Below are 25,924 nucleotides of genomic sequence, written 5' to 3'. Positions count from 1 at the left end.
TCTTGCATTTTTATTCTGCCTTTATATAGCCAGCAGCATTGTATTGGCCCCTTTATATGACTGATGGAACTCAGGCAGGCCACCCGATGAGGGGAGCCAACATTTGGCCGATGGGGCTGGTGTGTGCAATTATTGCTGGCCATTGGGCCTCAGTCCTGTACAGCTCCATCCTGGCTCATTAAAACCCTGAGCCAAATAGCCGCACAGGCGCCTGCTGTAGCACTGAGGAGGCCAGGAAGTTAAATAGTTCTCCTAATCCTGCATAATTTATCTCCCTGTTAGCCCCCTCATAAAATAGTATAATCGGCACCACCATGGAGAGCTTCATTCTGAAATTTCCTGTTTTTGTGATGACCAATGAGTTCCTGGCCTTCTCTTTATTATTATTTTTTTTATTATTATTATTACTAAAAATTGTTTTTCCCTTGTCCACTACAAGTTTGCCTTAGTGATTTTTTCATTTGGAGCCTCCTGCCTGGACTTTAGTTTACTAACAATCTGTCTACTTCTCTTCTTTGAATCGGATATTACAGAGCAGTTCGTGCTGTGGTCTTCTGCTCTCCTATCTGCTTTCTAGCACTGTTTTGTCTGTTTGTTCTTCTTTTTTATTGCTTCCAAGTTTTTCTTTTTCCATTTTCCCTTTTGAGGGACCAACCTCACTGCAACGTATTTGGTAGGACATTTTTAAAGGGGACTGAACTGGTGTGTGTATATTTGTTTATTTTCACATCTCCATTTCTGTTTCATTTCAGAGATTTACAAACGAGGACCACCTGGCAGTTCATAAACACAAGCATGAGATGACATTGAAATTTGGTCCAGCCCGAACTGACTCAGTCATCATTGCAGGTATTTGCTGCCCCCAAAAGCTATGTGCCTTATTGTTATCAGACAGTTAAGATTAATACCAGGGACCAGATGTACTGGGAGCTAGCTGTACTCCCCTTCTCCCATCATGAGCCCTTATGTGATCTGCATTTAATCAGGAAAAAAGAACACTAAAAGTTCCCAGTTTTCTATTGTTCCCTCTATTCTCTGATTTTTAATAACAAGATTCTGTTCTGTGGTTTTTGACAATAGATATGTTGAGGTTTTGTTCTAGCTTTTTTCATTGTATTCCCTCCTATTTACTGAGTCTTTGGAAAATTTACAGACAAAGATGCCTGTGACATTTCTCTCTATCTGTAGTACACAGGCGAACAAAAGGCAAAAAGCTGACCCACCCTGGCTGCTTTCTTTCCACTGGGTGTCAGTTGCCTCCAGACTATCAGTTTGTAAATTAAGCTTCCTTGTGAACTCAGACACCATGGAGGGGATATTTCCAGAACTCAGACAAGACATTTGTTTGAGTCTCTGGGACTTTTTATGCCAATTTGGGTGACCTGGAACCTCTCACCGGTTGTTTCAGATACTGTCTTGCTTCCATGCACCATCCCAAAGGACCATTCATAGCAGTAGCTCTCACACCATGTAGCAGTTATTCATGCCGTTTGTAGCTAGACAAATACAGAAATCAAAGTAGCCTTTTTTTTGACACCACAAGAGATTTGAATTTAATCCAAGTTAAGCAAGTTTAACTTAATATTTAATCAGTAGTATATTTAGTTGGTGGTTATTCCATTAGTTAATAAATCAGTAAATGCACAGTGACTCTAAGTACTACTAACCAAAATGGTATCCTAGACATGGAGGAAAGACAGAACCTCTTCTCCATATTAATATATGTGATGAAAGGGACTTGACCTTAGAGATCTCCTATTCCTTATTAACTCAGTAAACACTTACTGAGTATTGACTGTATATACCAGGTACTTTGCTAGAAGCTTGTAGATTTGTAATCCCTGAGAGAATGTTAATGGGGACAGTGCTATCTAGTTCTTAAGAAAACCTGTGGAGACCAGGCACATGCCTATAATCCCAGCACATGGGAGACTGAGGCAGGAAGATTGCTGCGAGTTCAAGGCCAGCCTGAATACAGAGTGAGACTTTGTTTCCAAAAAAAGAAAACCTGGGGGAGATCTTAGGTAGTAGAGTGTAAGTATATAGGTAGACAGAGCTTAATTAAATCAGATTATGTATTCATGAAAAAATTTGGTATTTGTACAAGTGAACAATACAGTGTAAATACTAAGAAATGAATAGTAAATGAAATTAATCAAAAAGTTTATGAAAAACATAAACTCTGGGCAAAGCTATCAAGTTGGAGAAGTTTAAGAAAGTTTATGAAAAGGTAAACTTAGGGCAAGTCTATCAAGTTGTTCCAAATTGGTGGAAAGGCCTATGCCAGTCCTCCAGGGTGCTGATAGATACTGTATGACAGTCCCAAGAAGAAAGTGTGTTGTTACCTTTTGCATTCAGTTCTGGAGTCATATGACTTGAGCTATTCTGTCCATGTTGATAGTCATCATATATCTAATTGAGACCTTCTGTTGTCATATGTAGTCCACTGCCCTTACTGAACATTTTTTCCTGGCTGTCATTGAAATGTTTATGTCAGCAACCACTCTTACCTTTGTCCTTTAGACTATCTTCTGTCCTTTGTTATCAACTGATAGCAGTAATTTTGAGTTGTTTTATTGTTTTGTTTTGGTGCTTTAAACAATTTATTTAACTGAAGCCAAGCATAGTGGCACCTTCCTGTAATCTCAGCAGTTGGGAGGCTGAAATAGGAGGATCATTGCAAGTTCGAGACCAGCCTGGCTACAAAGTGAGCCAAAGGCCAGCCTGAACCACATAGCAAGACCCTGTCTCAAAAAGACAAAAAAAAAAAGCTGGGGATTTAGCTCAGTGCCATAAGAGCCTGCCTGCCAAGCGCTAGGTTGTGAGTTCAATCCCCAGTACAAAAAAAAATTTTTTTTCTTTTTTTTTTTTTGTCTTTTTCCTTTTTATCGGTACCAGGGATCGAACTCACAACTGCCTGCTTGCAAGGCAGGTGCTTATGCCGCTGAGCTAAATCCCCACCCCCCAACCCAAAAAAAATTAACTGAAGTGGGCTTCCATTTATTTAACTAAAATGACTTCCATTTTATTTTGATACATCTTTTCCCAAGATGATTTACAAGATCTTCATAACAATATAAATATTTCATAAATATTTGGCCATTTGAGTATACACCTACATAATACCTCAGCAGTATCTTTTTTTGTTGTTGTTGTTTTGTTTTGTTTTTTTTTTTTGGTACTAGTGATTGAACTCATGACTTCACTGTTGCCAGGCAGGCACTTACACCACTGAGCTTTCAGCAAAAAAAACACTGAAGAAAAAAAAAGAAAAGAAAAACACTAAAGAGTAAAGACCTGACACAGTTAAATAGGTAGAATGAAACTCTGCTCCAAATATTTGTTTCTGAGGTAAAGGTACCACACCTGTTCTATTGAGATAACTATCCTTACAACACAGAATAATTTTTTTATTTTTAAGTAGAACCTAGAACCCTTAGCTGCCAATTAGGTACCTAATGGCAGGGTGCTATCCCCAGCTTATGCAGTGAATTCATAGGGAACAGGTTCCAACTCAGGCTCCTTCCCATTGGTCCTCACAAAGTGCACTTCTCTGGATGCGGCAGGCTGGTGCTTTAGTTGAACCTGAGTGCGTTTCTCTTTGGCTTCCTTCTTTTTCTGATCATTTTTCTTGACATGTTTCAGGAACCTATCATGATTCTTTGAATGTTTAATATGCTCAATACACACATGAATCCTGGAAAGAATTTTGCCCTTAACTTGCTTGTGTACAACAATGCCAACAGCATGCTGGGTAACATTGTAGATTCTTACTGTTTTGCCATGGTAACATTTGTGTAGCCTTCTTTTTGCACAGTACCCATTCCTTTGATGTCTACAATACTACCCTTTTTGTAGATTCACATGTATGTATCCAAAGGAACAACCCCATGTTTTCTTTTTTTTTTTTTTTATCAGCACCGGGGATCGAACTCACGACCGCCTGCTTGCAAGGCAGGCGCTTATGCCGCTGAGCTAAATCCCCAGCTCCAACCCCGTGTTTTCTAAAATGCCTAGAGGACATATACCTGGTTCCCCTCCACTTTCCCTTTGTGTTTGTCATTTTGGCAAATTACTGGAAGATGGTGGTTCCAGTCGAAAGCAGTTGTTTTATTCTTTATAAAAATCCTCTCCATTCTATTCTGTCCTTGTGTTAATCAGTATTCTGCCCCCCCACCACCACCACCAAAAAAATCAGTATTCTGACCCTGTAACAAATAGTTGAGATGAGTCAATTTAGAAAGTGTATTTTGGGTCACAGTTTTAGAGGTTTCAGTCTATGATTGGTTAGTCCCTGTCTGTTTTGGCCTACAGCCATTCACATCATGGCAGAGTGAATGGTAGAGTAAAGCTACTTTCTCAAGGCTGAGTCACCAATGAGAGAGAAAGAAAGCAAAGTCCCACGGTTCCTTTGAAGGAAGGTATGGTCCCAATGACCTAAACCTCCCACTAGGCCCACCTCTTAAAGGTCTACCTCCTCCATAGTGATGAGGGCTGAGAACCACAACTTTAATACATAAGCTTTTGGAAGAAGTTACCAAACCCTATAACATTCCTATTCTTCCTGCCACCACCCTCCGCTTGTAGTCCTCTAAAGTCTCCTAGCTTGCTTCCTTAGCTCTTCTTCTTCTTCTTCTTTCTTCTTCTTCTTTTCTTTTTCTTCTTCTCCTCCTCCTCCTTCTCCCCTTCTTCTTCCTTCTTCCTTCTCCTCCTTTGTCCTCCTTCTTTCTTGTTTCTCCTCTTCTTTCTTTCTCTCTCTCTCTTTTTTTTTTTGAATCTAGGGTCACACTATGCAATCCAGACTGCCCTTGAGCTCACTGTGTAACCTAGACTGGCCTTGAATTCTCAGTGATCTTCCTGCCTCAATCTCCCTTGTGCTGGAATTACAGGCATGGGCCACAACACCCAGCAGCTTTTCTCATTCTAATCCACTTTGCATGCTGGAAAAGCTAGTTTTCAACCAGACTCACACCTGTAATCCTATCTACTCAAGAGACTGTGGCAGGAAGATTACAAATTCAAGGTCAGCATGGGCATTTTAGTGAGTCTGTGTCTCTAAATCAGAAAGGACTGGGAGTGTAGCTCTCTGTTACAGTGCTTGCTTAGCATCCATGAGGCCCAGGGTTCAACCCCCCTACTACTAGAGGGAAGAACAGTTTTCCTTGACTTTTACTTTTGTGGTCATATTTTCTTATTTTCTCTTATTTTAAAGCTATTTACCTGGATGTGTCAATGCATACCTGTAATTCCAGCACTCAGTCAGCTGAAGCAGGAGGATCACTGTGAATTTGAAGCCAGCCTGGGCTATGTAGTGAGACCCTGTGTCCAAAAAGAAAAAGCTATATATACCTAGGTTTTCAGGCTTTTCATGATCTAGCCTCATGATACTAATCCAGCCTATATGGATGAGTTACATATATGCAACTTATATATGTAAAGAGCATTTGTTGTTGTTGCTGTCTTTTTGAGACAGGGTTTCACTATGCAGTTCAGGCTGGCCTAGAACTTGCACTGATCCTCCTACCTCAGCCTTCTCCGTACTTGGACTACAGGCATACATTACCACATCCAGCCAAGAGCTTATCTTTTGACCTAACATAATTTTTCCTCCTCATACATATATGGTGACCATATCCTGCCTTCAACCTACATTACTTCTCTTACACTTCTTTCATCTAAACCATTCGCTAAGGCCTGGTTCAATTCCCACTTCTTGAAAGCTTTCCCAACAACTCTGTCATTAATGTGCCTTTAGTACTGTAACTGTTGTTTTGTTTTGTCTTTTTGAGACAGGGTCTCGCTGTGTAGCTCAGACTGGCCTTGAACTCACTTTGTAGCCCAGGCTGGTTTTTGAATTTGCAAGGATTCTTCTGTCTCAACCTCTCGAATGCTAAGATTACAGATGTGCACTACCATGCCCAGCTACTGTAACAGTTTTATTCCCCACTGCACATAGCACTTATTTTATACACTGAGATACTGCTGTCTATGTATATTAGTTTTATTTACTCAACTAAAAAGCATTATCTTAATTTCTTAGAATAAGACCTATATTTTATATTTGGCTATTCTCCTAACTCTCCCTAAGATATAGACAATTATATGCATGTAACACCAAAATGCATATAAAGCATTCAGTAAACACTGATTTTTAGGAGTTATCACACCAGACTCAAGGGTTTCTTATATTTCTTCAAGCTGTTTGTTGAGGAACCAGAGCCATTTGAGGGTAGAGGCCATCTGGAATGTGGAGGACTAGATTTAATACAGATAGCCTTTAAAACAAATATCAGAAATGAGCGTGAGAAGCAGAATGGGGTGGGAAGACTTTGTATGAGCCTTAGATCACAGGTCCTGAAGTCCTTCTGCTGGACTGGATATGTAGCTCAGTGATGGAGCATTTACCTAGCATGCTAGCATGCCCAGAGGTATGAGTTCATGAGCGCCAGCAGCAAGAGAGAGAGAGAGGAAAAATCCATCTGCCATCTTTCTGCTCTTAGCTGATCCTCCTGTTACAATTGAGTTGTGATTTTGTGTGTGCCTTTTCTGAAGCATTTAAAGCATAAAGGATGACACACTTCTGCTCGCACCAGAATGGAAGTAAAGTGACTTTATTATTAGCCAACTAAAGCTACCCAAGAACCTTTTAAAACTATTTTGGGAGGTAATAGTAACTTTATTTTATTTTATTTTATTTTTATTTTAAAGTGGGTAAAATTAAACACAACAAAATAGAAAATAGGACATAAAAAAAGCAATGTAAGAGATATAAATTTCAAAGCTAGATGACCTGAGAGCTTCACTATCATATTTGTCTCTTGTTTTCTTCCAAATAGTTGTCCATGTCTTCACATACAGAGAATTCACACAAAATAACATAGTATAAAACTGATCCGAACAGAATGAGGAAGGCAGTTTAGGTCTTCAAAACCAGACAATAGGGAAATCACTAATGGCTGTTGTAGAGTCTCTTGTTCTCTTCAAAATAGCTCTCCATACTTTCATATATATTGAAGTTCAACAAAACAAAACAGGTGGGGGGAGGGGTTGCTTGGTTTCCCGATGTTCCAGATCCCAAGATGGTGGGGGTCCCTGTAAATGCTGGTGGGCCACTGCAGCCTGCTATGCTCACAGCCTCACAGCCGTTCATGGTGCGGGAGGGGTGCTTCAGGCTGTTTCTTTCTAATGAATTGACCATTTCACTGTCCAAGTTCTGAAATGGCCAACAGACCATAGAAAGACATCTCTTTAGGCTCCTGCTTGAAACGAATAGCGTCAGGAAGCTGCCGGCTTTGATTCAAGACCAGAATGGTAACTTTTCTAAACACTCTGATTCAGAAGAGGTTTTAAGTATAAGAAAAAATTGTATTGTTTCCATGAAAAATCCCACTGAACTATTTTCTCATAAGAGAAGGAATGATTTTGACTGCATATCTTACTTCTTAAAATGTAAGTTAGGGCCAGGTGTATATAGTTCAGTGGTAGAGTGTTTATATAGAGTTTGATCCCTGCCAAGGACTAGGACTTAGGTTTGATCCACAGATTTGAGCTCTAGCATTTCAAATATAAATATGTATAATATTTTTTAAATTATCTCTTATAAATATATTAACTATGATATATTAATTATATATTATGTAATTTAAGTATTCTATCATTTGGCCTGGCTGTTTAGAGTAGGAGATAAATCTCTGAAGTAACTAAGAAAGGAAAATCATCATAATAAAATTAGGATGCCAGGAATACACACCTAAAATCCTAGCACTCAGGAGGCTAAAGCAGGAGGATCACTATGAGTTCAAGGCCAGCCAGGGCTACGTAGTAAGTTCAAGGCCAGCCTAAACTACATAGTGAGACCTTGTCTCAAAAACAAAAACAAAACACCTTGATTCTCGGTTTAAAAAAAAAATGTGTGTGTGTGTGTGTATCAGGGAAAAAGATTCAACTCTAGAAAAGGTAGAGTAGAGAGAGAGAAGCTCAAATTTTAAATTCATATTGCTGAAAAAGTTCCCATGGATTATCAAGAGTCTTTGTCTCTCTAAGAGCAGAGGCACTGTGTTAAGGAAAAAGATTTGTACAACCCCTATGGGAATATTTTGGTTGGTAACTCTAAATCCAAATATCCTAGTTTCCGGAATTTGCTCTGGGCCCAGTTCTCTGTGAATTGAGTCCTATTGTTTGCAGTTTCCTTTCCTAACTCCTGGAATTGCTATCATGTTCCCCATTGTCTGGAATGCCTTTAGAAGGCAATGACCACCATTTCTTACAGTGGCTTTAGTATATCAACCATCTGGTTCTCGGTTTCTTTTTTTTTCTCTTGTTCTCTTTTTTTTTGTCTTTTTCCTTTTTATCAGTACCAGGGATCGAACTCACGACTGCCTGCTTCCAAGGCAGGCGCTTATGCCGCTGAGCTAAATCTCCAGCCCCCTTTCTTTCTTTGAAGTACCATGGATCTGACTCACAACCTTACACTTGCTAGGCAGGCACTTACGCTGCTGAGCTAAATCCCTGATCCTCTTTCTTTCTTTAAATTCTGTATTTTTGGGGGGGGGGGGGGGAACAGGGTCTTGCTATATAGTTTAGGCTGGCCTTGAACTATCTATGTAGCCTAGACTGGCTTCGAACTCACAGCAGTCATACTACTTCAGCCTCCTGAGGTCTGGGATACAAGCATGTGCAGTGCACACTGCTTCGTCCTCAGTTTCTTCTCTTCATCAGATATTAACATCCATTTGCTTATACCTACTCACTTCAGACCTAGCAGGGAGTAAGTTTAAAAAGAAAACATTGTTTAACTGTTGTAATATTTGACTTCAAGCAGGTGCTTATGCTGCTGAGCTAAACCCCCGGCCCTAGTATTTGACTTCAAATGTACTTAATTTCACCAGCATGGGTGGTTTTCTTTTGTTTTGTTTGGGAGCAGGAGGAGGGTGGTGAGAAACCAAAAGAGTGCTGAGAGAAAGGTGGGTAATAGAGAATCACACAATAAAACACTGTCCTGTCTTCCCCCTGCTGGCCTCCAGGCAACACAGCACAGGCGTCTTCTGGTAGCCTAGCACTGGCCTTTACCTGCTACAGATTCTTAAATACAAACCCTCTATTTCCAAATAAAATGCATTTTCTATGTACTCTCAAGTTTCAATTTCAGATCAAAACTAAAACAGAATTTCCTTTTCTTTTCATGTCTACAGATCAGACTCCTACTCCAACTAGATTCCTCAAGAACTGTGAGGAAGTGGGGCTCTTCAACGAACTAGCTAGCTCCTTTGAACATGAATTCAAGAAAGCTGCAGATGAGGATGAGAAAAAGGCAAGAAGTGGGACTTTTGCAAACAAAAAAAGAAAAAAAATAAAACTAGTGTTCTTCGGACCTAAATTATTTTTATTGTATCTTGGATAATTTAGTTAAAACATAAAAGTCTTGGCAGTGGTTCTATAGAACCAGATGATACTAATCCTTTTTTTTTTAAATCGGTACGGGGAATTGAACTCAGCTGCCTGCTTGCAAGGCAGGCGCTTATGCCACTGAGCTAAATCCCCAGCCCCTCAGATGATACTAATCCTAATCAACCATCCAGATCAGCACAGTTCTGTTTTCACCAAAAACCAGTCCTCCTGCTCTCCAGTATAGCATTATGTCAATAATCTGTTGTTGAAAAATGAGTTGGGTCCTGGCACTTAGGAGGCTGAGTCAGGAGGATCATTGCAAGTTTAAGACCAGCCTGGGTTACAAAATGAGCTCAAGACCAGCCTGAACTGCTTAGTAAGACCCTGTCTCAGAAAGACCAAAAAAAAAAAAAAAAAAAGAAGAAGAAGAAGAAAGAAAAGGAATAAAAAGGATTGGGCATTGTGGTACTCACTTGCAATCCCTGCTATTTGGGAGGCTGAGGTAGGAGAATCACAGGTTCAGGGCCAGCCTAGAGAATTTAGCAAGACACTATCTTTTTTTTTTTTTTTTTTTTTTTTGAGACAGGGTCTCGCTATGTGGTTCAGGCTGGCCTTGGGCTGACTTTGTACCCCAGGCTGGTCTCGAATTTGCCACAATCCACCTGCCTCAGTCTCCCAAGTGCTGGGACCACGCCTGGCTGCAAGACACTATTTTAAAAATAAAAATAAAAAGCTCAGTGCAAAACCTTGGGTTCAATCTCTTGTACCCTCCTCCCACAAAAAAAAAAAAAAAAAAAAAAAAGTTTTAAGTCTTTCCAATGGCCTATTTAGCTTGATTGATATCTCTGGAAGGCCATTTCATAGGTGATCAGGCCTTTTCTTCATGGGACTCCCTTAATGTTTCTTCCTGCATGCCTAGGAGAGGTCTTTACCTCCTCTTGATGAGATGCACAGACACAGTGTAATGCAATCTCCAGGAGTATTTAATGAACCTGAAACTTTTCCTGAACCACAGCTTTTCTTTTTTTTGGTCTTTTGAGACAGGGTCTCACTATGCAGGTCAGGCTGGCCTTGAGCTCACTTTGTAGCGCAGGCTGACCTCAAACTCATAGTGCTCCTCTTGCCTCAGCCTCCTGAATTCTGGGATTACAGGCATGCACCACCACGAGCCACTGCTGAACCAGAGCTTTTCTAGATGGCCCTTTGAGATTTTAAACCTCTCTTTATAGAAGCCTTTCCTTCCCACTAATCTCTGACTTCAGAGATTGCAGGATTAGCTAAATTGTGCCTGACATCTTATCAGTACTGAAAAAAAAATGAAGCAAGAATGAAACTGTGTTTGCCAATTCTCTCCCTTATCAGTTTGCAGAAGAGCAACATTACTACCTTCTTTAATTATAGTAGACACCAGATTTTCTTTAGTTTGCTCAGCCAGCCACCCCAAAGGATTAAGGTAGCAAGGGCAGATGTTGAAACAAACTCCTCTTTCACCAGGAAACCTAGGATGTAGGAAGAATAGGGCAAAGAATCCATTTTGTTGTGAAACCAAACTGTAGTGCCAGCTGCCTGTTGTGGGGCAGTGTCAGAGCAATGGTTTGCTGTTCCCTGCAAAGCCATTCACAGCTCCATGATTCTGTAAGATGATCCGCCACTGCCAGGAAGATACCTTACTGGCTTCTCCAGGCCTGCTCCAAAGACCAAGTTCTAATTTCTTCACTGATCAAAGATACAGCCTTTTCTTTCTCTGTTACTCCTAAATCCTATCTGTTTGAAACATCTACCCCTTGGACCTGGATTTTCAGGTGAGGTAGTCATCAAAGCAGGCCAAGTTTTCCAGAACAGACCTTTCCTATCTTGTGTGCAGTACTTTTAACAGCCAGTTTGTCTTCATTTGTTTTTGATAATTAGATAATCTGCTCATTCTGGTTAACAGAGAAGGTACTCATTGCCTTCAGTGGCCCCTAGGAGAGCAGATTGGGAATAAGCAGGCACTTGTTTCAGGAATTATTTTATTCCTATACAAGATTATAATAAAAATATTTGTATGATACCTTCTTTGTCTGTTTTCAAGTCTTCATAAGTATTTGCTTATCACCAGTGTTAATAGTTAGGAAAACCCTGAGATATCAAAGGATTTGGTAAAAGTGATACATAAAGCATAGAGCACACATTCTGTGACTTTCAGTTCAATGCTTTGGCCATGGGCTGAATATCTTAGCAGTCTGCTCTTGCCTTGTAACTGGAAAGATACAGGTTCAATCTGAAGGGAACTATGAGATTAAACTCTGTTCATTCTCATTCCTAACAGGGAGCTGCTGGGCCCCTGGACATGTCGCTGCCTTCTACCCCAGATATTAAGATCAAAGAAGAGGAACCAGTGGAGGTGGACTCATCCCCACCTGACAGTCCTGCCTCCAGCCCCTGTTCCCCACCACTGAAGGAAAAGGTAAAATTCTTTGCAGGGAGTTACAAGTGTTAACTGATAGAGTGTTTTGATTCATAAATAGTGAAGATATAGGAGGATCAATGTACATATTTGTTTGTTTTGACACAGGTCTTGCTAGACTGGACCCAAATTTATAATCTTCTTGCCTCAGCCTCTCAGAGTGCTAGGATCACAAGCATGTTATAAATTAACCTTTTCTTTTGTCTAGCAGTTCTACTTCTGAGTCCAGGTAGAAGAGAAATTAGTACATATGTGTACCTAAAGAAGTTTGTAAGAGTATTTATAGCAATTTTATTCGTAAGAGCCAAAAACATTCTAAATGTCCATAAACCAAAAAATGAATAAATTGTGGGAGGCTGAGAGGATAATTCAGTGATAAAATATGTGCTTAGCATGTGAAAAGACCAGAATTCAATTCTAGCATGATATATATATCTTTCTAAAATGGAATGCAACATGACATTAAATAAGAATAAGGCTGGAGGCTGGGTATGGTGGCACACACCTATAATCCCAGCATTTGGGAGGCTGAGGCAAGAGGATTACTGCAAATTTGAGGCAAGCCTGGGCTACGAAGTGAGTTCAAGGCCAGCCTGAACTGCATAGTGAAACCTTGTCTCAGACAAAAAAAAATAAAATAAAAAGAGACTGGGTGTGGTGGTATATACCTGTAATCCTCAGGCTCAGAAAAGGCTGAGGTAGGAAAATTGCAAGTTTAAGCCCAGCCTGGGCAGTTTACCAAATTAGCAAGACTATCCCCAAAAATAAAAAGGGTTGGGTTTATACCTCAGTGTAGATTTGCTAGGTTCATTCCCCAGTACCACAAACAAAGCAAAAACCAGTGAATTGGACGGGTGATGTAGCTCAGAGGTAGAATACATGCCCACCATGTGCAAGGCCCATTGCAGAACAAAAGAGAAAGTGGGGGAGGGATGAATTGATTATACAGCAATGTGGTTAGACCTCACAAATATATTAAACAACAACGACAACAAAGTCAGGTACAAAAATACATACTACATAATTCCATTTATATTAGGTTCAAGATCAGAAGTATTTCATGATAGAACAGCATGTACTAAGCTAAGTGAGGTAGCACATGTTACCACCAGTCCTAGCTACTTGGAATGTTAAGACAGAAAGATCACTTGAGCCCTGGAATTCAAGATCAAGCTAAGCAACAGCAAAACCCTCTCAGCAATAAGCAAAGTGAATAGTGTATATCTTTTGTGAAAGAAGAGCATGGAGCCCTGTGTGGTGGTGTATGCCTATAATCCCAGTAGTAGGGGCTGGAGATTTAGCTCAGCGGCATAAGCGCCTGCCTTGCAAGCAGGCAGTCGTGAGTTCGATCCTTAGTACTGATAAAAAGGAAAAGGACAAAAAAAACCTATAATCCCAGTAGTATGGGAGGTTGAGGCAGGAAGATTAAAAGTTCAAGGCCATATTGGAAAATTTAGTAATTTAGCAAGACTTTGTCCCAAAAAAAAAATTTTTTTTATCGGTACCAGGGATTGAGCTCATGACCACCTGCTTGCAAGGCAGGTGCTTATGCCACTGAGCTAAATCCCTAGCCCCTCAAAAAAATTTTTTAAAGGAAGATGTGGCTGGTTATGTATCTCAGTGTGAGAGTTTTACATTTAGTTTCTAGTTCTGCAAAAATAAAAAATAAAGAAAGAGCATGGATTACGAAAGTATACAGGAAAACCTCCTGCGATGCTAGAAATAGTCTCTATTCTGATTTTACATATGCAGAAAGTCACTTTGTTGCAATAACTTTTGTTTAATGTACTTAGGGTTTGCATATTATACTTTGGTTAATAACTGGAAAAGAAAAACTTACATAAATTAGATACTAAACAATTTAGAAAACAGTCTTCTCAGAAGGAAGTAACTCAAAGTATCTACGAGGGTAATCACCAGGATTCTGACTACTATTGGTTTTACTACTTTTTAAAGAACATTGTGTTACTTTTTTTTTCTTTTCTTTTTTTTTTTTTTTTGGTACCAGCAATTGAACTCAGGACCTTGTACTTGCCAGGCAGGTGTGTGCCACTGAGCTATATCCCCATCTTAAAGAACACTTTGAATAAAGTATTACTTTTATAAATTTATTATAGTACACATACAGAAAAGTACATACATAACTTACTTAATTTTGACAAAGTTAATAGACTTTTAAACCAAGACCCAGATTTTAAAACTACCAGAAGTTCTGAGGCCCCCTTAGGTCTCTTCAGGTTCTACCTATAACCATGTACCAGTGGTTATTAATTTTTAACATCAAAAGTAATAAGCACTAAGGAGTAATGAAATCCAAAGTGCGTGAACTTTGTTGTAAAAAAGAGAGGGAAAAAAAAAAAAAAAAGAGCTCTAATGGATATAACAGCAAGTGTGTTTAGGGGTGTTAAATAGCTGACTGTATCAATGTTTTTGGATCATTGAACACAGCTGTTTGCAGGCTACCTGTTTGAATGTCCACCTTGTATTCTTTGATACTGTGATTTGAGAAACTATTTTCAAGATGATAATATGTAATATACTAACAGGTGATTTCTTACTGTTATGTTTTTTTTTGTTTGTTTGTTTTGTTTTTTTTGTTTTGTTTTGTTTTTTTTGTAGTTCTGTATTACGTGTACCCTTACACCGCTTTGGTTTGTTTTGTGTTTTTCTCTTTTTCCTCTTAAATTAAAAAAAAAAAAAAAAAAAAAATTTTAACATCTGTTGTGGATAGAACAGTTATATCTCATCTCTCAAAATTCGACTTGATAACGTCTCAAAACTACCTTTCCATAAACATTAGAGCTTTCTCATCAGCAGCCAAGTCCTAGAGATGGTCTGGATATGCTTTCAAGGCCAGTATAGCTATTAGCAGTCCAAGATCCTGACAAATTAAGAGAAAGAAGCACTTTGTTCAATGCAGTGTAATCATGGCTCAAGCTTCCATAGATCTTTTTTTGGTAAATACTTTATAGGAGATGAACTGGGTTGTCTTATCACTAGTATAACTGCCTTTTCCCCTTGGAGGTCTGAACATACCTGAGTATCAAGTTCAGAGGAACAATGTCTAGATTGTGAAAAAATATAACTGTCCCTCAAATTTCATGATACTATAGTACATACATCTCCAAAGATTTCAAGTGATGTCTCAATTCTCATCTCATTTATATAGCCATCATCCCTGAAAGAAAGTGGCTAAGAGACTAACTGAGCATTCCTACTGAATGAGTGAGTGAAGTATGGGCACAGGAACATGGCGGAACAAGGTCATGATTTACATAAGTGACTGTAGTGTTCTTTCTAATACTTTTGTGGTAGGTTTTATGAGCTACTGTGTCTATTTTCCTATAAATAGCATCCCTTAAAGCATTGTGATTTGTTGGTCTCTTCTCCCCAGGAGGTTGCCCCAAAGCCTGTTGTGCTTTCTACTCCGACACCCACCATCGTACGTCCTGGCTCCCTGCCTCTGCACTTAGGCTATGATCCACTTCATCCAACCCTTCCCTCCCCAACCTCTGTCATCACACAGGCTCCACCATCTAACAGGCAAATGGGGTAAGTAAAGAGAGCAGAGAGGAACAAGGAAGCCTGAATCTCTTTCAACTTTGTGAAATTATTTGATAAAATAGGAACTCTTTGAATACCCAATGAGAATAAGTTAACTAAGATTGTTCCTCAAAATAAATATTTAGAGCTAGAGATGTAGTTCCGTGACAGAATACTTGCCTAGCATGTGTGAGGCCCTGTGTTTTGTGTCTAGCATGGGCAAGTAACTAAATAAATCCCCATAAGCAGAATCTCCTTTACCTTTTTCAGTAGGTAAGAACATACTTACTTGGGGATAATACATCTGTAATTTGGAGGCTTAATACTTCTTAATCTAAAAAAGAAGAATCCTTAAAACTTTTGGAAGTTCTTCATAGTGGTAGAAGTCACACAAGGAAGTATATTTAGTTCTCAATCTCATTCCTTTGGAGTAGATTTAGTTCTCAATCTCATTCCTTAACTCATCTTGTTTGAATCTAGTGTTCCCCCCAGCACCAAGTTATAGTTTTCGATCTTTACTGCCCCTAATTTTTTTTTGTATCTGTCTTTACTCCTGGCATGATCTATGCAAGTTTTCTGATGGTATGGGTTAAGAAGTTGTTATTAAGATTCAGCTTCTTTAAAGCTTATTCTCTCAACCCACTAGGAAAATTGTAAAAGAAAGTTCTCTTTTAGATAGAAGAGCAAGCATTAGAAAAGAACAAGATTTATTCAGATTTGACCACTGTATGACATAATTCATCTTTGCAAATTGACAACTTTGATCCAAGTTCCTCTTGCCTACTGCAAGATAAAACTTACACAGGCCAGTGGTAGAGATTTTAGGTAATTGTTCTAAACCTTTAAGAAGATTACCCTCCTACTAGTTGAGTTTGCTTAATTGGCAAGGTATAGAATTTTCCATGTTGGAAGTATAACTCACTGGTAGAATACTCACCAAGCCTTGGGCTCTGTCTCCAGTACCATCACCATTTTAAAAAAAAAAAGGTTTATTTGACATTTCTCTCCATCTGTAAATTAAGTAGCATTTCTTGTTTTTCTCTTCGTAAAGAGGGTGTCAAGACTTTACAATGCCACTCTATGCCTTCCTTAACGAGAAAAGATGGAAAATCTGTTCTAATTATAGGAGGGAAAGCCATAGGCAAAAGATCTGTATTTCACTTTATGTCTCCTGTAGGTCTCCCACTGGCTCCCTCCCACTCGTCATGCATCTTGCTAATGGACAGACCATGCCTATGCTGCCAGGGCCCCCGGTACAGATGCCTTCTGTTATATCGGTGAGCTCTGTAGTTGGGGCAGCTAATCCTACCAACACACTAATCCCTGCTTTTCACCCTCCTTTCCTCTGTCATAATCACAGAGGGGCCCAAGGGAAATGTGGGCGCTGGACTATATTAGTTGAGTAGGGAAACCTATCCAAACTCTTCACTAATGTCTGCCAACTCAGCACTGTGGAACATTAGACAAAGACTCATCTGGACAATTGGCATCTAGTCTAGGAATTGATCTTGCCAGCCTGCTGATTGGTTGATTTCACTTGGCACACAGTATCCATCAAATTGCTACCACTTTCCTCAAGATAAAACTGTACAATTTCACTCAGCAATTTCTCCAGCACTGAAGGATTAGATTCCCTGTTCTGTGTTGCTCCATGGAGAAACTTATTTCCCACGCTGTCCCTGCAGCCCTTTAGGAAGATTGCACAGAACAGGCCTAAGATGCCCATGCTTTCTGAGACAAGAGTATTATATATCCTGGGCTTTTGTCTTTTGATCCAGCTGGCGAGACCTGTATCCATGGTACCCAACATTCCTGGTATTCCTGGCCCACCAGTTAACAATAGTGGTTCAATTTCTCCTTCTGGCCACTCAGTACCATCAGAAGCCAAGATGGTAAGTATATCTCAGCTTGGGGTAATGTTGGCCCTTCTGAAATAAGTGGTATTAGCCTAGATTTTTCAAGTGAGCTGAACAAAGGAACTTCTAGGGCTTTTAAACCTAAGGACACCCTGCTGTGGAATTTGAGAAAGATCCTGATTTATTACTCTCATCTCTTCTCCCTACCTTTAGAGCCTGGTACATAGACCATAGCACTGAAAAGAGGCAGCACAGATTGTTTGGAATGGAATACTTTCCATTTTCATTCCAAGGTGACAGATGGAGAGTGGGTGAGTGGGCAGGGGAGCTGGCCGAGAGGTGAATAGCTGCATAAGCAGCATCTGGCCAGGCTCCAGGAGAGAGATTTCATCTAGCCTCTTTCTTCAACAACCCCCAGCCCCCAGCTGTGCCCAGGACAATAGCCACGGAGCAGAGTAGGCATTTTAGGGATCCAGGTACACATTTTCTCTTGCTGTCATTTTCTTTTAATTCCTCTAAGAGAAAATTTGAATGGAAATTTTATTATTCTATAAGATCAGAAATAGAATCTAAAGTCATCTCTCTCATCCTTGATAGAATATGAACTTTGACAGATATTTTTTCTCATCTTTCCTACAGAGACTGAAAGCTTCCCTTACCCACCAAGTCTCCTCAGTCAATGGTGGTTGTGGAATGGTAGTGGGCACTGCCAGCACCATGGTGACAGCCCGTCCAGAGCAGAGCCAGATCCTCATCCAGCACCCTGATGCCCCATCTCCTGCCCAGCCACAGGTCAGTACTGCCGTTGGATGGGAGGAGTCAGCTGTAATACTCTTACCCTTTATGACCTGTCTCTTTTTTTACAGGGGACATAAAATTAAAGAATAATGGATTTCAGATTCCTAGGTATCTTCCTGCTACTTTGGTTCTTGTGACAGTTTGTAGCAAAACACATCATTCTTTATTGCACATGCAAATAAACTGAATGACAGAGTTATTTGAGAAGATACCTCTGACTTTTTTTGTGTTTTCAATGTATGAATGCTAAATATTTGTATTCAGAATCCTCTGAAATATAGTATCCGTCATCTCAATCATATTATGGATTAAACAAAACAAGTTCCTCTAGGCCCATCTCTTAAGTCTTAGGGGGAAAAAATGACTCACCTGATTACGTTTTAAAATAATAATAACAACAACATACTAATACAGTGTGATGTTACCATATTAAAATGGCTCAGTAAATCACTAGGGTGGTGTATGTCTATAACCCTAGCATTCTGGAAGGCTGAGACAGAGGGATCACAAGATGAAGCCCAATCTCAAAATCAAAAAGAGTAGAGGATGCAGCTCAATGCAGAGACCCTGAGCTCAGTCCTGAGCACATACGAAAAAGATGGCCCAAGTGAAAGAATAAGAAAACACCAAAAGTTTCTTATTACCAACTAAATCTCTTTATCACAGATTAATAAAAACCCTCAAAAAACCAGGAGGCTCCCATTTAACTGCCTGATTCTTTTCTCAAGATCTCAATTTTAACAAGATTCTTCGAAAACCAAAGAGTTATCAGTTTTTATAGCAGTCTGCACTAAATGGGTGACAGTGACCTGAGACTGGTTTCTGGTATTTCGTTTTTTGCTCAGTCCCCCTTCCTGATGTCACCTCTTGCTTCATCGGTTACCACCACATGTCCAGACATTTCATGACCATATGCTGCCTTAAAGCTTGGCCAACAATACAAGCTTTCATTTGAGTTTCCTTGCTGGAAGCTAAGTCTGCCACCTTTTTGTATCCCCCTACCCCAAAGCCAGCCAGTCCAAGAGATGCTAAAGCAGTAACCTTCTGCCCAAGCGATACTCATTTCTCAGGGAAATTTATGTTTTTCAAATGAAAAGTCTTTATTGTAAAGATTCCCATCATGACAAATGATGACACACAAGCTAGGTAGAGTGGTCTATGGCTGGGATCCCAGCTATTTAGGAAGGCTGAACAGGAGGATCACAAGTTTGAGACTAGCCTGGGCAACTTAGTGAGACCTGTTTCAAAATAAAAAATAAAAAAGGGCTGGAGACATAGCTTAGGGCAAGAGCCCTGAGTTCTTTTTCCAGTTTAAAAAAAAAAAAGCCAAAACAAAACAAAAAAAGTATATAAACCGTAACAGTCCTCATGAACTTTTTTTAAAAAGTATATGCTTTAACAGTATCTAGATAATAACATTCTCTTCCCTGCATTCCCAGATAAGCTGTTGGCTGGCCACCCTTCTGGGTAGAGATGTGGTGTTCTATTTGTTGACTTTTTGGATTATGCTGTGGGGAGAAAATACATTTTGCTATTTGTTACAGGCATCTTAGGTATATTTAATCATACAGTAGATGATCTACATAGCAGGTTGCTAAAGTGTATTTCTCTAGTAATTCTTTTATATATATATACATTTTTTTTTTTATCTTTTTATTGGTACCGGGGATCAAACTCATGACCGCCTGCTTGCAAGGCAGGTGCTTATGCCACTGAGCTAAATCCCCAGCCCCTCTCTAGTAATTCTTTGAAACATTCTTTTTGTTTTGATTGACTTTATTCTGTTGTTTTGTTTGATTTTTTTAGATCTGATGGTATGGGGAGCTATTTTGAAGATAACAAGAGGCATTATGGTACCCATTGTTGATTTCCTATTATCTTGTTTTGAAGTCCTATATCACTTTCATTGTTTCATTTTGATTGGCTTTATTCTGTTCCATTTTGTTTGGTTTTATTCTCTTTAAAATAAAATTTAAAAAAAAGAAAAGAAAAATAAACTTTCTGAATTCATCTATCAAAAAATGTCTTTGCTTTTGCCCCAGAATCAAATGTCAATTTGGCTGGTTTCTGAATTTCAGTTTGGCATCCCTTTTCCTACAGGGCTCTTTTTTTTTTTTTTTAAGAGGGTAAAACAAACCAGAACAAAGCAGATCACAAGTAAGCAATGTAAGTAACACAGATTTCAAAGCAAGATAATAGGAAATCAACATTGGCTACCATAATGTCTCTTGTTTTCTTCTAAATAGTTGTCTATATCTTCACACACAATGAATTATTACAAAATAAAATAATATAAAATTGATCAAAACAGAATAATGAAGGTATTACAGGCCTTTAAAAGCAGACAATAGGAAAATCAACAATGGCTACCAAAATGTCTCTTGTTCTCTTCAAAATAGCTGTCCATACCCTCATGTACGTTGAAATTAAATAATACAAAACAGACAAACCAATCAAAACAAAGAATAAAATCATTACTGGATTTCACAGCATAACAATAGGAAATCAGCAATAGATACCATAATGTCTCTTTTTCTTTAAAGTAGCTGTCCATATCATCACACATAATACAATCAATTCTCATAAACTGTTTAGGGGAAGTTCTAGGCATGTATAAGCATCTGCTTATATACATTTATCCTTTCTGCATTAAAGGGAAAAACAAAAGAAAACAAATTACTAGAAAAACAAGAAACAAAAAGACAAATAACAATAGGAAGGAGCCCAAAACAATGACAATATAAGCCTTCAAAATAAAATGGTAGGAACATAACAAAGTTATTTTACATAGTGATCTTCAGAAGTGTTCCTCAGATCACCAGACACAAACATGCAAAATTGATCCAATCCTATGAATGTTAACTATTTTTTTCTAAGAATTAATAGAATTTGTAGCACCATCATCTTAGCTATTTTAAGTGTTTATGCAAACTTAGATTTTTTATTTTCCCTTCCTTTTTTTTCTCTCCTCTTCCCTGAGATACTATTTTTTCCCCTTTGAACAGATTCTTATCCTTTCACAGTATTTATTGAAGATTTTATATCTTAAGTACTCCTACCATTTCTTACACTAGGGAAACAATATGGTATTTACACGTGAGTTTGATTTATTTCACTTATGAGTATGGTCTCAAATTGTATCCATTTACCTATAAAAACTCAATGTGATCATTCTTTATAGCTGAGTGGTACTCCATTGTATAAAAGTACCACATCTTTTTTATCCATTCTTCAGTTGATGGGCATTTAGGTTGTTTCCAAGATCTGGCTATTACAAATTGTGCTGCTATAAACATGGATGCACATATATCATTGTGATGTGATGTTTTCAGTTCTTCTGGAAATGTGCCCAGAAATGGAATAGCTGCGTCAAATGGGACTTCTAATCCCAGCTTTTTGAGGAACCTCCAAACTGACCTCCACAATGGTTGCACCAGTCTACTCTCCCACCAATAGTGAGAAGAGTTCCTTTTTCTCCATAGCCTCTCCAGCATTTGTGATTGGTAGTTTTCTTGATCCTGGCCATTCTTTCTGGAGTGAGATGGAATCTCAGTGTTTTAATTTGCATTTCTCTAATGACTAATGATACTGAACATTTTTTCATGTATTTATTTGCCATTTGTATTTCTTCTTCTGAGAACTGCGTATTCATCTCAGATCCCATTTGTAGATTAGGTGTTTGAATTTTGGGGATCTGATTTTTTTTAATTCTTTATATGTTCTACACAGAAGTCCTTGACTGAGATTTTTTTCAAAATTCATGGGTTTCCTTTTTACTCTGTTAGAAATTTTCTTTTGACATGCAAAGGCTTTTTCAATAAGACAAGATCCCAGTTATTGATTCTGGAAAGTATTTCCTGTGTGGTTTGATTTTTGTTCATGAATTCTCTGCCTACTCCTATGTCTTCAAGATTTCCACCTGCTCTGTCTTCCAGCAGATTTTGTGTTTCTGTTCTAATATTTAGATCCATTTTTACTTTAGTTTAGTACATGGTGATAGACATGGGTCTAGTTTTATTTTTCAGCATATGGAGAGCCAGTTTTTCCAGCACCACTTATTAAAGATACTTATCTTTCTTCCAGTGTGCGTATTTGGCCCCTTTGTCAAAGATAAGGTGGCTGAGTATGTTTGTAGTTGTAGTTGTATCTTCTAATCTATTCCATTGATCTTCAGGTCTGTTTTTATTCCAATACCATGCTGATTTTATTACAGTAGTTTTGTAGTATAACTTTAAGTCAGGGATTATGATGCCTCCTATCTTGCCTTTATTGCCCAGAATTGCCTTTACTATTCCAGGTCTTTTCTGGTTCCAGATGAATTTTAGGAATGATTTCTCTAGATCTGTGAGGTATGCTAGTAGTATTTTGATTGGAATTGCATTAAATCGATATAACAATTTGGGGAAAATGGCCATTTTCACAGTATTTGTTTTTCCTATCCATGAACAAAGAATGTCTTTCCATTTTCTGAGCTCTTCTTCAATTTCTTTTTTCAGGGTATTACAATTTTTTTGTCTTTTTCCTTTTTATCAGTACCAGGGATCAAACTCACAACTGCTTGCTTGCCAGGCAGGTGCTTATGCCGCTGAGCTAAATCCCCAGCCCCTCAGGGTATTATAATTTTCCCTAAATAGATCTTTTACTTCTTTTTGTTAGATTGATTCCTAAGTATTTCTTTTTTTTTTTTTTTTTGGATGCTATTGTGAAGGGTGTAGGTTCTCTTATTTTTCTCTCAGTGAGTTTGTTGTTTGTGTATAGGAATGCTATTGATTTTTGAGTGTTGACTTTGTATCCAGCTACACTATTGAATTTATTTATTATACCTAGGAGTCTTTCAGTGGAGTTTTGGAGGTCTTCTCTGTAGACTGTCATGTCATCTGCAAATAATGATAATTTAACTTCTTCTTCTCCTATCCTTACTCCTTTTGTCTCTCTCTCTTGTGTAATTGCTCTGGCTAGTATTTCTAGCACTATATTGAATAGGACTGGTGATAGTGGACATCCTTGTCTTGATCCTGATTTTAGAGTAAAAGCTTTCAGTTTTTGGCCATTTAATATGATGCTGGCTGTTGGTTTGTCATACATAGCTCTTATCATATTGAGGTAAAGACCATCTGTTCTGATTTTCTGTAGGGTTCTCATCATGAATGAGTGTTGGACCTTAATCAAAAGCATTTTCTGCATCTGTAGAAATGATCATGTGATTGTTATTTTTGGCTCTATTGATATGGTGGATTACATTCACTGATTTGCATATGTTGAACCATCCCTGCATTCCTGGGATAAATCCTACTTTGTCGTGGTGTATAATCTTCTTGATGATTTGCTACATTCTGTTTGCCAGTATTTTATTGAGATTTTTTTGCATCTCTGTTCTTTAGGGAGATTGGCCTGTAGTTCTGTTTTTTGGTTGGGTCTTTCTCTGGTTTTGATATTAGAGTAATTCTTGCTTCCAGGAATGCCTAGAGAATTGCTTCCCTTTCAGCTTCATTGAATAGTTTGAGGAGTGTCGGCATTAAGTCTTCCTTAAATTTCTTGTAGCATTCTGCAATGAATCCATCAGGACCTGGGCTTTTCTTTGTTGATAAGGTTTTAATTACATTTTCAACTTCATTAATTGAAATTTGGTTATTCAGCAATTTTATATCTTCTTGATCCAGTTTTGGTAGTTCATGTTTCTAGGAATCTGTTCATTTCTTCTGTGTTCAAAAATAGAGGTTTTTGAAATAGGTACTGATGATCTTCTGTATTTCTACAAGGTCTGTATTGATTTCATACTTTTCATTCCTTATTGCATGAATTTGAGTTTTTCTTTCCTTTTTTTAATAAGGTTAGCTAGGGGCTTATCAATTTTGTTTATTCTTTCAAAGAACCAACTCTGATTCATTGATTCTTTGTATTTTCTTAATCTCTATTGCATTGATTTCCACTCTGATCTTTATAATTTCCTCCCTTCTTTTGGCTTTGGGCTTGACTTGCTCTTCTTTTTCTAGATGTTTGAAGTATAGCATCAGATTGTTTATCTATGTTCGTTCTGTTTTTCTAATGTGGGAATTCACTGCAGTAAATTTACCTCTGGGGATTGCTTTCATTGCATCCCACAGGCTCCAATATTTGCTTGTAGATACTGTTTCATTTGCTTGTAGATATTGTTTAATTTCTTTTTTAATTTCCTCTGTGACACATTGATTGCACAGGAGTGTATTATTTAATTTCTATGTGTTTTGGAGTTTTTGCAGTTTCTTCTGTCATTAATTTCTAGTTTCATGGCACTATGATCTGGTAACATGCATGGGATAATTTCAGTTCTTTTGCATTTACTTAAGCATGTTCTGTGGGCTAGTATATGGTCTATTTTAGAGAATGTCCCATGTGCTGCTGAGAAGAATGTATAATCTGGTGTCATGGGTTGAAACACTGTCCACTAAGTCCATTTGTTCACAGATATGATTCAGTTCTGTTATTTCTTTGCTGATTTTCTGTTTAGTTGATCTGTCTCTTTGTGTCAATGGGGTGTGTTAAGGTCTCCCATTATGATTGTTATTGTTTATTTGATTTTTCATTTCTGTTAATATTTATTTTGTATAGCTGGGTGCTCTAAATTTGATGCAAATCTACTTAAGATTATTATCTCTTCCTCTTGAAGTTTTCCCCTAACTAGTATGCAGTGACCTTCTTTATCTCTTTGGATATTCTTGGTTTGAAGTTCACATTGTTTGCAAACAGAATAGCTACCCGTGCTTTTTTTTTTTTTTTTTTTTTTTTTTTTTTTTTTTTTTTTTGGTTCCTGTTGCATGAAGTATTGCTTTCCATTCTGTGACTTTCAGTCTATGAGTTTCCTTTTGGGTTAGATGGGTTCCCTGTGTACAGCATATGGTTGGGTGTTGTTTCTTGATCCATTCTGCTGGTCTGTTTCTTTTAATCGGTGAAATGGGGCCATTTACATTAATGGTTATAACTGATATATATTGGTTATTTTTGTCATGTTATCTTTTTTTTTTTTTTGGTACTGGGGATCAAACTCACAATTATGCACTTGCAAGGCAGGCATTTATGCCGCTGAGCTAAATCCCTGGCCCCTTGTCATGCTATCTTTCTGCTGTTGGTTCTTTACCTTTCCCCTCTGTTCGTTTGCCTTGCATAGTAGGTTTTTTTTCCTATGTCTATCTAGAATGTCTTTCAGTATTCTTTGCGTGGTTGGTTTGGCAGTCATGAAGTTCTCCAGCTGTTCTTTGTTGTGGAAGTATCGTATTTCTCCATCAATTTTAAAGGACAGTTTTTCAGGGTACATCAGTCTGGGTTCTAAGTTGTTTTCCTTTAGGATCTAAAATACTTTCCTCCATATTCTTCTTGACTTCTTTATTTGTGTAGAGAAGTCTGCTGTGATTTTGATAGGTTTTCCTTTATAGGTGATTTGACTCTTCTAGCAGCTTTTATTCTGTTCTTACATTGGATTTCTGGGATGTTGATTATTATATGGGTGGGTGTAGTTTTATTTTGGTTATGGCTATTTGAAGTTCTGTATGCTTCACTTATCTATATGTCAGTTTCCATTCTCATGTTTGGGAAATTTTCGGCTATTCTATAAATAGTCTTTTGATATCACTTGTGTTGTTACCTTCTTTTTCACTTATACCTTATGTTATGTTGTTTTTCTCTGCATCACATCTTGCAGCTATTGAATTGTTACTTCCTGATTCCTTGTTATTTTTAAAAGATCTTTCCTGTTCACTAGCTGCAATCTTATCTTCGAGGTCTGAAAGTCTACCTTCACTGAGGCAGTTTCACTGCCTTCATTGAGGCAATTTTGCCAACTTCAGATGGAATTTTTTATTTCTTGGATATCTCTTTGAATCTGTTTCATGCATTCTGTTTGTTTGTTATATTGTTCATT

General features: G+C 38.3%; 1 protein-coding gene, 1 non-coding gene and 1 pseudogene across 5 annotated transcripts in view; 1 reads left to right on the top strand and 2 right to left on the bottom strand.

Annotated features, from left to right (window-relative positions):
* The window catches only part of LOC100725948 (cyclic AMP-dependent transcription factor ATF-7), a 105,250-nt gene that overhangs the window by 61,546 nt on the left and 17,780 nt on the right, over positions 1-25,924 (top strand). For 3 of the 4 annotated variants that reach the window (XM_003476024.5, XM_063254840.1, XM_013159333.3), the window contains 7 exons: positions 753-849; positions 9,192-9,310; positions 11,696-11,833; positions 15,228-15,385; positions 16,554-16,653; positions 17,155-17,268; positions 17,872-18,024. In XM_003476024.5, coding sequence (XP_003476072.2) covers positions 753-849; positions 9,192-9,310; positions 11,696-11,833; positions 15,228-15,385; positions 16,554-16,653; positions 17,155-17,268; positions 17,872-18,024 — 879 coding nt within the window. Of the gene's footprint in view, positions 1-752; positions 850-9,191; positions 9,311-11,695; positions 11,834-15,227; positions 15,386-16,553; positions 16,654-17,154; positions 17,269-17,871; positions 18,025-25,924 lie in introns of those variants that run through there. The other variant, XM_013159334.2, reaches the window with a different exon arrangement.
* On the bottom strand, positions 3,481-4,066 carry LOC134477321 (large ribosomal subunit protein eL21-like; annotated as a pseudogene).
* On the bottom strand, positions 7,171-7,307 carry LOC111753316 (small nucleolar RNA SNORA2/SNORA34 family). The gene has a single exon (XR_002788134.1). It is a non-coding gene; the product is annotated as a small nucleolar RNA SNORA2/SNORA34 family (small nucleolar RNA).

The sequence above is a fragment of the Cavia porcellus genome, unplaced genomic scaffold (genome assembly GCF_034190915.1).
Source record: "Cavia porcellus strain 051 isolate PalLab524CR breed Dunkin Hartley unplaced genomic scaffold, mCavPor4.1 scaffold_8, whole genome shotgun sequence".
Lineage (NCBI taxonomy): Eukaryota > Metazoa > Chordata > Mammalia > Rodentia > Caviidae > Cavia > Cavia porcellus.
Note: the sequence above shows the minus strand (reverse complement) of the source record. Positions and strands in the feature narration are given on the sequence as shown.